Below are 16,063 nucleotides of genomic sequence, written 5' to 3' on the forward strand. Positions count from 1 at the left end.
AACTGTATTGGTCTAAATTTGCACGACTTGATAACTGCAGATAAACAAGGTCGAGGACGAGGTCGACTACGGCATAATAACGAGAGTCGTCTTCAGAAGGATTATCACTAAGGACGAGCAAATGGAGTGAAGAAGTAACAGTAGGATAGATTTAGAAATAGCCATAAGGAATATTCCTTTGGATATTCTTTAGGTTGTACTTTTTAGGGTTTCTCGGGGATATCCCTTATAAATAGGAAGAGATAGAGAACAAAAAGTGGATCTTCACTTCTTGATAAGAGCACTTTGTAAAGAGTTGACTTGAAAGAATATACAAATATTGTCTTGTTCAATGATTCTATAGCTTTACTCATGCTATTCATTCCTTATTCAAAAGATCCAGAGATTCCTTATCCATATGCATTTATCTTTGTTCCACGTTGTTGTCAGGAAGGAGAGTCACCCAAATCGTCTAATATTTGGGTGATAAATTCCTCTTTATTACATTTATTGCCGTCGTCTACATTTATTGCATATTCTTATTACAATATTCATTAATAAACGTTGAACACATGCTTCATCTTGTTACTCTTAAACGTGGTCCGACTCCACGAATGTGTCCAAATTTTTTATCTAGATGTGATTATATTTAACTAGGATTCATCCTCTATCTCATGACTAATTAATTTAACAAAGAGTTTAACACCTTTTGATCAAACACCTACAATGTTTATCATCTCATGCCACAATTTTCTCGATTTTGTATCATCCATTCACACGTATGCTGGTCTTCGTTTTTAGTACTATTCTTGACATTGACTAAAACCACTCAACATCCACATAAATTCTTTTTGGAATTCTCTCCCAACTACTGTATGTGAATCTTAACTGATAACAACGACCCTCTTTCTTTACTGCATATATAATACACTCATTCTTCTCCTGTTGTCTTCTCGTTGTTTCAAATTGGAAGTTAAAAAGCTATGGAAGAATATCTACTGCCAGGAGAGAGTGGTAATTCGGGTCGGGCTCGGAGGAGAAGTGGCTCGATATTTGATCGCAGAGACGCTATTGCTTATGGATCAGCTTATCAAAAGGCTGCTGCTTTGGTTGATCTAGTACGTCCCGCCCCTTTTGCTGTTTCTTTACTGTTATTAGCATCACTTCAATACTTATTGTCTGCTGAGGCCTGAGTTTCATTTTTGAACTGAATTATCCCTTTCTTTGTTACTAATGCTTCACCTGAAGTAGAGATCTTAGTAGGTTGGCAGCAAACAAATAGTGGAGTTGTAATATGGGGTACTGTAGTATTTGGGTTGTTGAGAGATTCGAATTTTGAAATCAGATGCTTTGAATGGTAAAATGGGGGTCATGTCTAGTAGTCCAGTTCAAGAAAAAATTAACACCATCATGCCAGAAAAATGAGAATTTTCAGTCAATCTGATCTGAGATGAGATGAAGCACACTAGTTGGTGTCTGCAATTGCAAGGAAATTAATTAGAATTCAGGAAATATTAAAGACTCCAAGAGTGTGAAAAATCTGGGCTTCATCATCTTTCTATTTTTCTTGTAGTATACAGTGTGAGACGACAAGAAAAAGAGAAGACATTGAGGAACTTAGTGACTTTGCCACAGAAGTGTGTGCCTTCCAAATGTTTTTTTTCTTTCCAAATTGATGTCCGGGTCGGCTTGTGCATACCTCGACTAATTCGTCGGATGCTATGTCCTACAACATAAGTATTAGGAATTGAGGTAACTCCGTCCACCAAGGCGGTACAACATAAGTATTAGGTCTTGAGAAGAAGTCACCTACTATTTTTGCCTCTATTAGAATTTGAACCTGAGACTTTATGGTTCTCAACCCACTTCATTGACCACTAGGCCACACCCTTGGGTGCGCTCAAATGTTTTCAGGCTGAACTTTTTCTTTTTGGTCCCATTCTTGTGAAAATGAAGGTCATTTTTAATTCCACGTCCAACCTACAAAATTGAGGCAGGTTTTATTGAGAACTTTTCACTTTTCACAAGGAAATAACTCTTCTCGTACTGCATTTTTTTTTGCCTTTTTTTATACAATTTTTTTTCCAGAAAGAACTTAAAGCAGACACTTTGAGAAAACCTTTGTACTGAAAGATGCTAGCTGAATGTCCTAGATGTTTGCGTCCAAAAAAATACTCCCTTGTCTATAGAATAGGCCTCGATTGACCCTCACGGTTATTAGCAATAAAATGTTTTAATATATTGCCATATTGAGTTACTTAGTAGAAAAGCATTGAGAATAATGGTTTTTGATGTGAAATGGTGAAATATTAATTAATTAATTTATTTTTGTGAAAATGGTGAAATAGTTATTTGACTGATAAATTTCAGCGTTTTCCTTTTAGCTGTGGTTTAGTGAGATATTAATTTTGGAAGTTATTCCTGCAGGCTGAAGACGGCATTGGTCTGCCTGAGGAAATTCTTGAGGGAGCGAGCTTTGAGAAAGCAGCAGAGTTGTACTTCATATTTACTCGTTTTGACTTCCTCTGGTCACTTAATTATCTAGCACTGGTCGTTCTAAACTTCTTTGAGGTTTGCACAGTTCCCTTGCTGTCTATTCCAGCTTCAGCCCTTTGTATTTTTTCTATATGTTAAGTTGACTTCATAATTCCTACTTGTTCTTTGAATTTAGAACTGGCAATTATAGTTTCATTGATTTCCTGTACATTTTTCTCAGAAACCATTGTGGTGTTCTAAGCATTTAGCTGAGTCTTGCAATAACAGAGACTACTACTATCTAGGAGAGCTGCCATTTTTGACTGGTGCCGAGTCCCTTATATTTGAGGTAAGTGGCTGGTTTTTTTGTTAAATTGACGAGTCTTTAATACGTGAAGAAGCAAATGTTTTAAGCAGAACTGTCGATGGTTCCGGATGTTTCCTAATTTCCTGTGAATTTTATTGATTTAGGCTATCTTCAAGTTTAGTTATTTCGGTGAGCCTTAGGAGATTGTTTCCTCCCAGGGTTCAGGACTGATGCACGTGCTTCTGCAAGGAAACTTAAATTAACTTTCTTTAGAAAGCTAGATGAACGCATTAAAGAGGGTCCATCGAATTCTCAACAAGTGTTGACAGGAAATAATGATATCAAGGGGAGCTGGAGACGCTATTTTTATCAATTGTTCAAGTCGAATCACGAGGATAACTCTATAGATCTACACAACTTTGCATGGTAGAAATTCTAGCTACATTCCTAGAATTAGACAGGCAGAATTAAAGGATGCCATGAAAAATTTGGGGATTAGAAAAGCCGTTTGGTCCAGATAGTATTCTTGTAGAGGTTTAGAAGTGTCTTGGGGAGGTTGGAGTAGTTTGCTGGCCAAGCTATTTAATGCTATACCAAGAAATGGTAGGATACCCGGCGAGTGGAGAAAGCGTATCCTGATTCCAATATATAAGAGCAGAAGAGATATTCAAAACTGTGCGTGGCATTGAATGTATGAGCCACACAATGAACTTTGGGAAAGAGAGAAAGAGTGTAGACTTAGGATACTACAAGAGTGATAGAGAACCAGTTTGGATTAATGCATGGTAGATCTACAATGGAAGCTATATTTTTGAAGATCAATGTAAGTTTATCGCTAGAGGAAGAAAAATCTATACATGGTGTTCATTGACCCAAAGAAAGCATATGATTGAGTGCCTAGAAAAGTCATTCTGTGGATGTTAGACAAAAAGGGAACTCATATTGAATATATAAGATGCCATAAAGGATATGTATGAAAGAGATGCCACTAGTATGAGAATAGTACTAGGAGATACAAAAGAACTAAGGATTGCTGGATCAGCACTGAGCCTGTACTATCCTATATTTGGATTAACTAACTAACACTATACTGGATGAGGTCCCATGATGTATAATGTTTGCAAATGATATTGTACTAATTGACGAAATTAAAGAGGATGTCAACCAAAAGCTTGAACTATGGAGAAATACTTTAGGAAGTAAGGGTTTTAGAATAAGTAGAAATAAGACTGAATTTATGCACTGCAAGTTTAGCTAGCATAAGAAGTGTGAAGCTGAGATGAGATTAGTCGGGATTGTGGTGCTTAAATGCAAACAATTCAGATACCTAGGCTCGATTAAATGGAATGTCAGATGAAGATGTTACACAGAATCAAAATAAGATAGTTGAAATAAAGAAGTGCTAACAGAGTGTTACGTGATAGAAGGTACCTACCAAAGTAAAAGGCAACTCTATAAAACGGTTATAAGACTAACATTGTTTTATGGCAGTGAATGTTGGCCCTCTAAAGTCCATCATATCCACAAGATGAATGTCACAGATAAGTGGTTGTTAAGATTAATGTGTAGTCATATGTTAATAAAGTTTTATTGATGAAGAAGATAATTGTAAAAGATTAGACAAGATAAAAAATGATCATATTTGGCAAAAGGTGCAAGTAGCATCATAAAGGGTAAATCAAAAGAAGTTGCTTGAGATAGCTTGAACATGTCCTATGTCGACCTTTTAGATGCATCAGTCTGTAGGTGTATAACCATCTAGTGAATGAAGGTGTTTAGAAGGAGATGTGGTAAACCTAAAATCACATGGAAGAAAAAGACCTAAAATCACATGGAAGAAAAAGACCTAAAATCTCTTGGTGTTCATGCAGACCTAGCGAAAAGTTGGGCATAATGGAAGACAAAAGATCTATGAATGCACTATTATTTAGTTGGTGTTAATTTTAGTCATGTTAGGACATCTACTCTAGGTCCAGCGTTTGCTATGAGTCCTTTAGTTTCTGTCAAAAGATTTTTATGCCAGTAGAAAATTTGGAGAACTTCTTGTACAAAAGAAGCTTATAATTGTTAATTGTTATTGTTACTTTTTGTTATTGATATTGTTATAGTTATTGTTATCGTTGTTGTTATTATTATTGTGACACGAGCTTAAGTGGTGCGATATGGATAGTGAGAATTCATATAGCCGACTCCAACTTGCGTGGAATTAAAGCATAGTTGTTACTCCCTCCGTTCAAATTTATGTGAACCCGTTTGATTGGGCACGGAGTTTAAGAAAAAATGAAGACTTTTGGAATTTGTGGTCCTAAACAAGTTAAAAGGGGCCCAAAGTATTTGTGTGGTTATAAAAGCTTCTCATTAAGAGTAGAATTGTAAGTTTAAGCTAAATTGATACCAAATTTAGAAAGGGGTCATTCTTTTTGGAACGGACCAAAAAGGAAATAGGTTCACATAAACTGAAACGGAGGGAGTATTGTTTATAGGAAGCTTGAATAAGGAAACTAGGACTTCCATTTCATTCTTAAAGCCATGGCTGCATTATTATTACACGATAAATAAGGACAGTTCTTACTTTGCTTGTGAGGATTTCTTGTTCATATTCTTTACTAGGTAGCTTTAAAAGAGGAAAATCCGTTGGTCCACTGAATAATAGGGGCCTACTCTGGATGCATAAACATTACTATCACACATATGTAGTTAGCTAGGTAGCTTCAGAAAAGGAACTCTGGTCATTTATTAGGCCGTAGGAGACTCGTATCAAATGCAGAAACATTAGCACCAGCGGTTATTTAGCTGGGTAGACTACCTTATTCTTCCTGGGTTCACTAACATTTTCTTTTTAACTGTCTTCTGCAGGGTGTTACTCTTCTGCTTCTTATAATACACATTTTATTTCCAATATCATATGAAGGCTTCAATCTCTATTGGAGAAGTCTTCTCAACAGAGTGAAGGTATTTGCTACCAGTCCTTTATGTTCTCTCCTTATGAATGGTGATCTTTTTAAAAATAATTCATAAATTTCGATTCCTCCTTGTAAAGGATAGCTTGTTTGTGAAGATAGTCTGAAGTTAGTGCTTTTGTATTGATGTTCTTGTCACTCTTCTCCCTAAGAGTAGAAGGTGAAATATCTTGGTTGTGATATATCACATTTCTGCAATTGAAGAAAACAAAACATGCTAAGGTGAATCATGCATAATAGGAAACTCAATTTTTTAAAATTTCATACAACAGTAAGCAATGGATGACTGAAAGAACAAGTCGAAGCAAAATCGAGAGTGACTTTAGCACCTTACCTAGATACAGAAATAAAGACATCCAATGAATCATGAGAAAAGACATCAAACTGAGCCTGCAGTTAGTCTCCTCCTCCTCCTCCTCCTCCGCCTCCTCCTCCTCCTCTCCCTCCACATTTTCCTCAAATTCTATGTTCAAGATCAAACACCAGAAAGAGTAACTCTATGGCACTAAATATTCTTGGACGGGGGATATAAAGTATATTAATTGAAAAAGGAAAAACATAAAATTTTATTACAATTGAAATATGGGGACATTCTCGCCTCACTGAAAGAGAGAGGAAAGACAATAAGAAGATGCATCTAACTAATCAACCATGTGCAGACTGGGTTTGATGAAGGAACATAGAATGGATTTGAGATCGTGGTTCTTTATAGTGTTGGAAATCTGCCAAAAGAATAGCGATAGATAATGAAGCAAATTGGTTGTGGGAATTTTACTTGACTGTGACTGTGGACCTGTGATAAGAGATTTTAGATGCATAGGTGTCTGAATAATGAATTGTTATACTCCACCTTAGCATGACTACTCATGCATTGCCTCTGTTGTTGCACGTTCTTCTGTGGTGTTTTCCCATATGGTGTAACATGACAGAGCAATGAGGTATTAGAGATATCAACTCACTTGAACTCTGTACTCCATAGAGGAAGTGGAACTATATCAGAGCTACATAAGGAAAACATTTTTGGTCGGGGAGGTTCTTTATGTTGTGCTTCTCTTAAAATTTCTCCTCCAATTCATCTTTTTAAAGCATTTCTATTGCTTTAACTTTTGCTTTGGAAAGAGCATACTTAGAGAGCCATTACTAATAGTAATTAATTTGTTTTGTAACTGAGGAAAGCAATTACTAATAGTCATTTCCTGCTTTGGTTTGACAAGAACAAAGTGGAATGAAATTGGACAAAGGAAAATAGCTTTCATTTTGGGCTCCTTTTCTCTCTCATGTTGGGAGGGAAGATAATGTAGAGAGTATTTAGAGCATAAGCGATAAAATATTTATGTTTTTTATATATGTGTATGTAATTTTGAAAAAACAGAATCACTTTTTGTTTGTCCTCTCTGTACTTTCCGTTCAATTCCTTCCCAAACAGAGGGTATCAAAATGCGTTTATCAAGGGCAGACAGATCACTGATGCAGCCCTCATTGCAAATGAGGTTCTGGATTGTCAACTTAAGAGTGGTAAGCCGGGTATTCTATGCAAACTGGATGTGGAGAAGGCCTTTGATAAGCTAAACTGGTCTTATCTCTTAGCAGTTCTCAAGAAGATGGGCTTTGGAAATAGGTGGCTAAAGTGGATTAAGTTTTGCATCACTACAGTAAAATATTCAGTTCTTGTTAGCAGGGGACCAGTGGGTTTTTTCTCTCCACAGAAGGGTTTGAAACAGGGTGATCCCCTCTCACCTTTCCTCTTTATTTTGGCCATGGAGGGTCTGAGCAAGATGCTTGACAAAGCCAAACAACTACAGTGGCTTAATGGTTTTCATGTAAGCCTGAATCCTGAGAGTTCTCTCTCTGTCTCCCATCTTTTATACGCTGATGATACCCTCATTTTCTGCGGGGCAGAGAGATCTCAAGTATTATATCTCAATCTCACTTTACAACTTTTTGAGGCTATCTTAGGCTTGCATATCAATATGTTGAAAAGCAAGGTATATCCAGTCAACAATGTCCCCAACCTTGATGAATTAGCCGGAATCTTATCTTGTGATATAACTGCACTACCAACTACATATTTGGGCCCACTTGGTGCCAAATTTAAATCAACTGATGTTTGGAGTGGTGTGATCGAGAAGTTTGAAACAAAGTTAGCCTCTTGGAAGAGACAATATCTTTCTATGGGGGGAAGATTGACACTCATTAATAGTGTATTGGATAGTATTCCTACTTATCTCATGTCTCTGATTCCAATTCCGAACAAGGTAGTCAAGCAGTTGGATAAAATGAGAAGAACCTTTCTCTGGGAAGGAGGCAGTAAAGGTCACAAACTTCACTTAGTCAAATGGTCAAAAGTTACCATGCCAAAGCAACTTGGTGGACTAGGTATCAGGGACCTCAACATACGTAACAAGTGCATGCTTATGAAGTGGCTATGGAGATATTGTCAAGAAGGGAATACGCTATGGAAACAGGTGGTGACTGCAATTCATGGATCTCAAAGCCACTGGTGCACCAATCTGTCAAGATCTTGACATATGGAGTAGGGCCTTGGAAATTTATCAGGAAACTTTGGAATGAATTCTCTACGAATACCTCTTTCAAGTTAGGAAATGGCATCAACATCAAGTTTTGGAAGGATAGATGGTTACAAGGGACTGTCCTAATGAATGAATTCTCAGACCTCTACCAGATAGTAATGATCAAGATTCCTCTATCTCTCAGAATTGGCAAGACAATTGCTGGCAAATCCAATTCAGAAGGGATTTCCAAGACTGGGAAATTCCACAGTTGTTGAGTCTCCTGGCTAAATTAGAGGGATACTCAGTCAACCACAACATTGCTGACAATATTAAGTGGATGGATGGCCTCTACTCAGTGAAAGCAGGGTACTCTCATTTATGCTCAACTAATGAAATCATTGATAGATGGCCTTGGAAGTACATATGGAAGACAAGCCTTCCCCCAAAGATCATTTGCTTCAGCTGGATAGCCCTTAATGAAACTTGTTTAACACCGGACAACCTTAACAGAAGAGGTATGCCAATTGTTAACAGATGTTTTATGTGCCGGCAACATTCAGAGTCCAACAGACACCTTCTGCTACATTGCCCAGTTGCCTCAGACATATGGTGCATGTTTCTTTCTATCTTTGGTCTCAGTTGGGTCATGCCACAAAGCATCAGAGAAGTCTATGAATGCTGGTCTGGTTGGAAAGTTGATAGAGCCATCAGAAAAGTCTGGCAGATGATCCCTGCTTGTATCTTTTGGTGTGTCTGGACGGAAAGGAATCGCAGATGTTTTGATGGGATATCAACTCCAACACACACACTCAAAGCTAGATGTCTCCTTTGGTTATTTAGTTGGCAGTATTTAGCCCCCGTAGATTGCCATATTAACTTTTTGGATTTTGTCAGCTCTTTTGCTTTAGCCTAGTATTTCTTTTCTTTTTTGTATCAAAGCTGACTCTTTCCCCCTCTTGTACTTCTTGCATCTTCTTGATGCCTTTTTCTATATAACTCATTACTTCATCAAAAAAAAAAAAACTTTCAAGAAAAAGTTCTCTCTCTAAAAAACCCACAAGGTAAAAGCCACTCTTGTGGTTCTGCTTAAACTGTTTTATGTTCAAAACTAACCTGCCCCTAGATTTTTCATAATGATTTGAGGAAAGAAATTGTTGGAAGGTTCAGTAATATTGATGAATCTTAGGTTGCTCCAATACTGATAGTTAACTTTAGCTATTGACAATTTCTTTCTTGTTTGGCTTGATTTTTCAGGTCATTTTGCTGTTAATCTTGGTCGCAGATATTGTGGTCTACATTCTCTTTCTAGCAGACTTCTATTATCTGCCACTCCGTATTGCACCCTATCTCCGCGTGGTGTTCTTTATATTAAACATTAGGTAAGCCGTTGTAGGATCGCTACTTATTTAATTTCCAACTCTAGTCACAACCTCGTATTGATGTTTGTGTTTTAAATTTCTTTACCCAGACTTCTCCCGCCAAGTGGTCTCGCATTTTTCTTTTCTAGTTGTCTTTTTCTTTTAATTAACCATATAATCATTGCTAGGAATATGATTTTTGTACACAATTTGTAACTTAAGTATTATATGTGAACTGTGAAGGAATTTAAAGAAGTGAGCTTTTTCTGTTGTTGTCGCCCCAAATATTAAGCAAATAGCATTGTGTTTTAACTGCTGTTAATCAATTATAGTTTCATGCTTATGTTCTTTCACTGTCCATATTGCTTTCGCGCCTTCTCCCACCCCACCAAGGAAAGAAGGGGGGGGGGGGGGGCTGATCTTCTGTGGTTCTGTGAAATGGATGGCTTTTATCAAATTTTAAAATGAATGGCAGTGTCTACTGTCCAGATATGAATTTATTCAGTGTTCTCTCTCTCTCTCTCTCTCTCTCTCTCTCTCTCTTTCTCTCTTTGTGGTCATGTTGCCATCTTCGACTTGTATGAGCTTCAAATGTGTAAAGTATGTCTTGGACAAGCAGTATGCCTGATGTATAAAATTCAAATTTCCGCATAAGTTATAGTAATCACAACTTTTCTTCTGATAATAAGAATGCACGTCTCGTATAAGGAGTATGTTTTAGTTATAAATATACTCATTTTAAACTTATGAAGGTTCATATGGACTTATTCATGTTGATGCATCTCCATAGTGTTTCCACTGTTTATCAGTATCATGTTATTAGTGCATGTGAAGTCAAGGACATCGATTGTACAGAAAGACCACCGCCTTTCGATTGATGTAAATTATAGAGCACGGCATTTAGGTAAGAAAATGAATTTTCCATGGATCCCTACAGCTGGTGCTGCATTTTTGTGGTAGTTGTGCAGTGCACATGGTTGGTCGTGGTGACTAGTGGTGGTGGTGGTGTGCGGTGGAGGTGGTTGGCGGTGGCAGCTAGTGGTTGGTGGTAGAGGTGGTTAGTGGTGGTGATTGTGTGGTGGAGGCTGGTGGTAGAGGTGGTTGGTGCCTGGTGATGATGGCAGGCTGTGGTGGTGGCGGCTGGCGGCTGGCGTCTGTGGCGGTTGGTGGTGGTAGTGGAGGCGGCAGTGGCGGTAGTTGGGAGTGGTAATAAATACAGTAGTAATTACACTCTTAGGAATATTGAAGGGAACATCCTAATGTTGAGATTCTGTACAAGATCAGAATAATTCAGACCTATTAAGAGCTAATAAGTTGTTAAAGAAAAACAAACAAATGCACTTAATAGGCTGAATCTGAATGTCCATTAAGTGCAAACAAATGAAGCCTAAGCACTGTAATCCACTAGAGGTTCCTTCTCTTTTTCTTCGTTCCGAAGTTTCAGATAGATGGCATGTTGGGTCCACATCCTGTCGTTTATTTTTCTTGATTTACTTGGTTTCTTAGCTATTGTTGCTAATATGATCTTGATTTCATATTTTTGACAATAGGGAATTACGAGATAGCTTCTTCATCCTTGCAGGAATGCTTGGTACCTACCTTAATGTTGTGGTTAGTTATCCTCATCTTTGAAGGTTAATGGTTATTTTCATAGTATAGTTTTCAACTGACACTTTATGCCAGATAAACTAAAAATTTCACACCTGAATTACATCATCTTGCATCCTTTCCCCAACTGATAGTTAACCTAAGCCCTTCTCTTTATCTATGTTCTCTTTCCTCCCCTCTACAGGCCCTATCTGCTTTATTTCTTCTGTTCTCGAGCTGGTTAGCATACGTCTTCTTTGAAGACACGCGTCAGGGGAAGACCACGTTTACTTCGTACGGCACCACGTTGTACCAAATGTTTGTCTTATTCACAACATCAAACAATCCAGATGTCTGGATTCCTGCGTACAAGTGAGTGCCTCAGAAAATTGTCTTAAGTCCCCCTTTTACTCTGTATAATACCGTTGAAGTTTGCCTAAATCTGGAATGTGTAAGATAGTTTTTGCCATTAAAAGCTCTGAGTTTTGGTTATGTTTATGGTTACAATCAAAGATAGCGTCTCCCACCTTCATAACAAGAGAGCAATCTGAGAAACGTACATCTTTCTCTCATCGTCAGCTTTCTTACTGAGTGTTTTCTCTTATTAAACTCAAATTTTGAGTTAATTTTTATTTCTATGTAAACTTTTGAGTTGAAACCCGTATTATTTATTTTTCCTTTCAGGGACTCACGTTGGTATTGCTTGTTTTTTGTTCTGTACGTGCTATTGGGCGTTTACTTTGTTACCAACTTAATTCTTGCTGTTGTGTATGATAGCTTCAAAAGTGAGGTAATGTCTTCCATCGTTTTTGCTTCAAACTGTTGCAAATAATTGCCACCATGTTAGTGTTTGCCATAGCACGTACTTTTCCTGTAGATTTTGCACCTTGCACGTATATATTTATTTATTCTTTTTTGGTTGTAGCTTGTAAAACAAGTGGCTTATAAAGATCGTTTGAGGCTAAGGACTTTGAAGAAAGCATTTAGCTTGATTGATGAAGCCGTGAGTAGGACACGTCACAACTGGTTCTCCAATTAATCTTCTGTGGTTTACATGCATTTAATATGCTTCTCTTCCTTCCTTTTACTCATGGAAGAGAAGCTTCTATCCTTGTTCTTTCCTTTTCCAGAAGAAATATGGCAGTAACAGTTGTTAATAAGAATATTCTCCCTCACAAATCTTATGTAGGCATCTTGTATATTGTATGTAGTTGCCTGCTTCTGCTCACAGATCAAATTTAGAGAGAACGTAATCTAGCACCAACAAGAAGAGGGATTATATTTTTTGATAAAGTAATAATTCCATTAATGTGATGGGAAAACTTACAGTATTAGAAGATAGATTATATTGAGAACTGAAAGAGGCAGTTGATACAGTTCCGATGACTAGGACAAACACCTTCTGGTATTCTCATACGCAGAAACAGGTAGATCAAATTTGCATTGGTGTTTAAAAGACATAATAGAGTTTGAAGATACTTCCTCCTTGCTCCCCTTACCTGAATGATTCCAAACAGGTTTACATGTGTGTGTGTGTGTGTGTGTGTGTGTGTATGTTATTCATGTCAAGTGGGCAGCTCCACCCATAATCAGTCTGGCGCCATACATAAAGAGCCTGGTCAAATTTGTCTTTAAATGGGCCCGATCTGGGCCTCTCTTTAAGTGAACCAGCCTGGTACCAGCGACCAATATACGAGTTAGCCTGGCCGGGTAGGAAAGAGTAGTTATTTTCAAATTTTTGTAGTTTGTGTTATGAAATTCAAATTTTAACTATCAACTTTCATGTAATTATAAGTTTCAACTTTTTCATATTTAATGAAATTTGAGATCTTCGTTTTCTTCAAATTTTGGTATCTGCATTAAATGTTTAAATTACGATTTACTATTAATAATTCGTAAAACACATTTAACCCAAAAAAGTGAGTTCGGCCCGCTATGCACCAGCCTGAAATTTGGTCCGGCCCGTTTGACATGAATAGCTGTATGTAAGTATGCATAGCTAGCAACACCAAGGGTGAAGATAGAAAGAAGATAATGGAAAAGGAGAAAGTACTTTCATAGATTTCTGTTGTGGTCAAGAATTTAAAAGGTAGGTTTTTTTTTTGGTTTACTATGAAGTTCTTCCGGAAGGGTTTTTTGTGTCCTTAAATCTCGTGGTTGCCATTCCTTTTAAAGTTGTCTTCTTTTGACATTGGCAGAACAATGGGCACCTCAACGAGAAGCAATGTACCCTTCTGTTTGAGGAACTTAACAAATACAGGTAACGTTCAGACATGTACAGTTCTGCTGCTATACACTACTTCTTCTCATTAATTGTCTTATAGTGTGGCTCATACTTCCATTCCTTGAAACTGAAATTGACCTAACAGTTGCAACTTGAACTGGATAAGGCCGTTTGATAAAATCCAAATCAACATGTTGGCTGTAAAGCTTTCAAGCTGACAATGTAGTGAATCTGTGTTTTGGGACACAGCATTTCCAGTACTGGCATGAGAGCAATCCGATGTTGCCACGGCCATTAAGCATGAAGCTTTAATTGATTTAGCGGCTTACTTAGGATATTGTCCAGGCTGCGCACACCGTAATAGGCAATAGCTGCATTCTCGGAGACATCATGCTTAGTGGCCCCATTCATCATAGAACTTTTTTTTTTTGAAAAAGGTAACAATTATATTCTTCAGCACCCAAAAAACGGGGCTGGTATCTAATATTTACAAGTACAGCCCCTGAAAATCTTACAGAGAATCAAAAAGGTCTAATAGTGATTCTACATCCCCTATCAACTGTTCTTTACACCAAAAATGAAAAAGAGAAATACAAGAAGTCTTGATTTTCTGTGTTGAACTGCTCTTGCGTTCAAAACATCTTGCATTCCTCTCCTTCCAAACTGTCCACCATATGCAAGCTGGAACAATCTTCCACCATTCCTTGTGACAGGTTCTTCCCCTAATACTTCCAGCTGCATATCAGGCCAATGGTGTCTTTAGGCATTACCCAAACAATACCAGCTAATGCTATAAAGAGCTGCCAAAGTTGTTTAGTAATAACACAATGTAAGAAAAGATGCTCATTGGTTTCATCTTCCTGTTGACATAGATAGCATGTAGACCTGGTCTGAATACCTCTTCTTTGGAGAATTTCTGGAGTGAGGCAGGCTTTTCTTACCACTAACCATGAAAAGCAAATAACTTTGAGTGGTGCTTTGATCTTCCAAATCTTTTTCCAAGGCCAAGGATAGTTGGGGTGCCCTCTGGATGATAGATAGTTGTATGCTGCCTTGACTGTAAAGTTAGAGCCCTTGCCTCCTTTCCATGTAAGAGAATCCTCCGCCTCACTTAATCCTGCAAAACCTTCTAGCATTTTGAGAAGAATCTCAGTAGCTCTAGTGACTTCCCAGTCATTGAGAAGCCTTCCGAAAATTCGGTTCCAGCCCTGGGAGCTCCAAGTTTCTTCTATTGTGGCATTAGGTGAAGTGGTGAGATTGAACAGATCAGGAAAAAGATCTTTCAATGCTCCATGACCAATCCAATCATCACGCCAAAATGATACCATCCTCCCATTTCCTATCCTAAAACCTGTGTTTGTTGTAAAGTCCTCCCATAGGTTCCTGATGGCTTTCCAATTGCCAACTCCATAAGGAGTTCTCACTGGTTTGGTGCTCCAGTGTCCTGATTGCTCATACCTGCAGTTGACAACTTGTCTCCATAAGGCTTGCTTCTCAGTGTTGAATCTCCATAACCATTTCATTAAGAGACTCTTGTTATGCAAACTTAAGTTTCTAATGCCTAGACCGCCTGCTCTCTTGCTAGAGATGAGAGTGTTCCAGTTAACAAGATGGGAGCCTTTGGACTCTCTGTTGCCTTCCCAAATAAAATTCCTTCCCAGTTGGTCAATTCTTCTCCTTACTTTGGCTGGGATAGGAAATAAGGACATGATGTAGGTGGGTAGGGAGTCTAGGACAAAGCTCACTAAAATGATCCTTCCCCCTAGGGATAAGTATTGTGCTTTCCACCTTGTAAGTCTCTTTTCACATTTATCAAGTACCCCTTCCCATATATCTGCAGCTTTGTTCTTGGAACCCAAAGATAATCCCAAATACTTAGTTGGTAAATTTCCTACTTCACAACCCAGAATGCCAGCTAGAATTGGACTGTTTGGAACTGCATTAATAGGCACCAACATACTCTTTCTCCAGTTAACATGAAGGCCTGAGATACCCTCAAAGACTGTGAGAACCAGCCTCAAATGCATTAGCTGGGCAGATTCAGCATCACAAAGAACCAGAGCATCATCTGCATACAACAGATGCGAAATCTCCATGCTATTAATTCTGTTCTGAACTTCAAATCCCTTCAAGCAACCACTGATTGTAGAGGCTCTCATCATGCTACTCAACCCTTCCATGGCTAAAATAAAGAGGAAAGGAGACAGAGGGTCTCCTTGCCTTAAACCCCTCATTGAAGAGAAGAAGCCTTCAGGAGATCCATTAATCAAGACAGAAAACTTCACCGTACTGATACAAAAAAAGATTCATTTAAGCCATTTATTTCCAAAACCCATAACTTTCAGAATGTTGATCAGCTACCTCCAATTAACATGATCAAAAGCCTTTTCGATATCTAGTTTGCATAGGATCCCCGGTTTCTTCTCCTTCTGTCTACTATCAACACATTCATTAGCTATGAGGGCAGCATCCATGATCTGTCTTCCCTTGATAAAAGCCATCTGATGCTTGTTCACAATTTTATCTACCACCTTCTTAAGTCTTTCTGCTAGAGTCTTGGAAATAATTTTAACACTCATCTTTTGTACTTATCATCTTGCATCTTCTTGATGCCATTAATGAATCTTATTACTTCATCAAAAAAAAAATAATCTTGTAGA

General features: G+C 38.0%; 1 protein-coding gene across 1 annotated transcript in view; it reads left to right on the forward strand.

The window, feature by feature from the left end:
- Window positions 1–704: 704 nt before the first annotated feature.
- Window positions 705–16,063, forward strand: part of LOC109238516 (two pore calcium channel protein 1A) — a 35,397-nt gene continuing 20,038 nt past the window's right edge. Inside the window, exons 1-10 of the mRNA XM_019404991.1 lie at window positions 705–1,097; window positions 2,407–2,550; window positions 2,696–2,803; window positions 5,618–5,713; window positions 9,489–9,613; window positions 11,143–11,203; window positions 11,385–11,551; window positions 11,864–11,969; window positions 12,105–12,182; window positions 13,378–13,439. Coding sequence (XP_019260536.1) covers window positions 963–1,097; window positions 2,407–2,550; window positions 2,696–2,803; window positions 5,618–5,713; window positions 9,489–9,613; window positions 11,143–11,203; window positions 11,385–11,551; window positions 11,864–11,969; window positions 12,105–12,182; window positions 13,378–13,439 — 1,082 coding nt within the window. The 5' untranslated portion in view covers window positions 705–962. The remainder of the gene's footprint in view (window positions 1,098–2,406; window positions 2,551–2,695; window positions 2,804–5,617; window positions 5,714–9,488; window positions 9,614–11,142; window positions 11,204–11,384; window positions 11,552–11,863; window positions 11,970–12,104; window positions 12,183–13,377; window positions 13,440–16,063) is intronic.

Source organism: Nicotiana attenuata, unplaced genomic scaffold (genome assembly GCF_001879085.1).
Source record: "Nicotiana attenuata strain UT unplaced genomic scaffold, NIATTr2, whole genome shotgun sequence".
Classification (NCBI taxonomy): Eukaryota; Viridiplantae; Streptophyta; class Magnoliopsida; order Solanales; family Solanaceae; genus Nicotiana; species Nicotiana attenuata.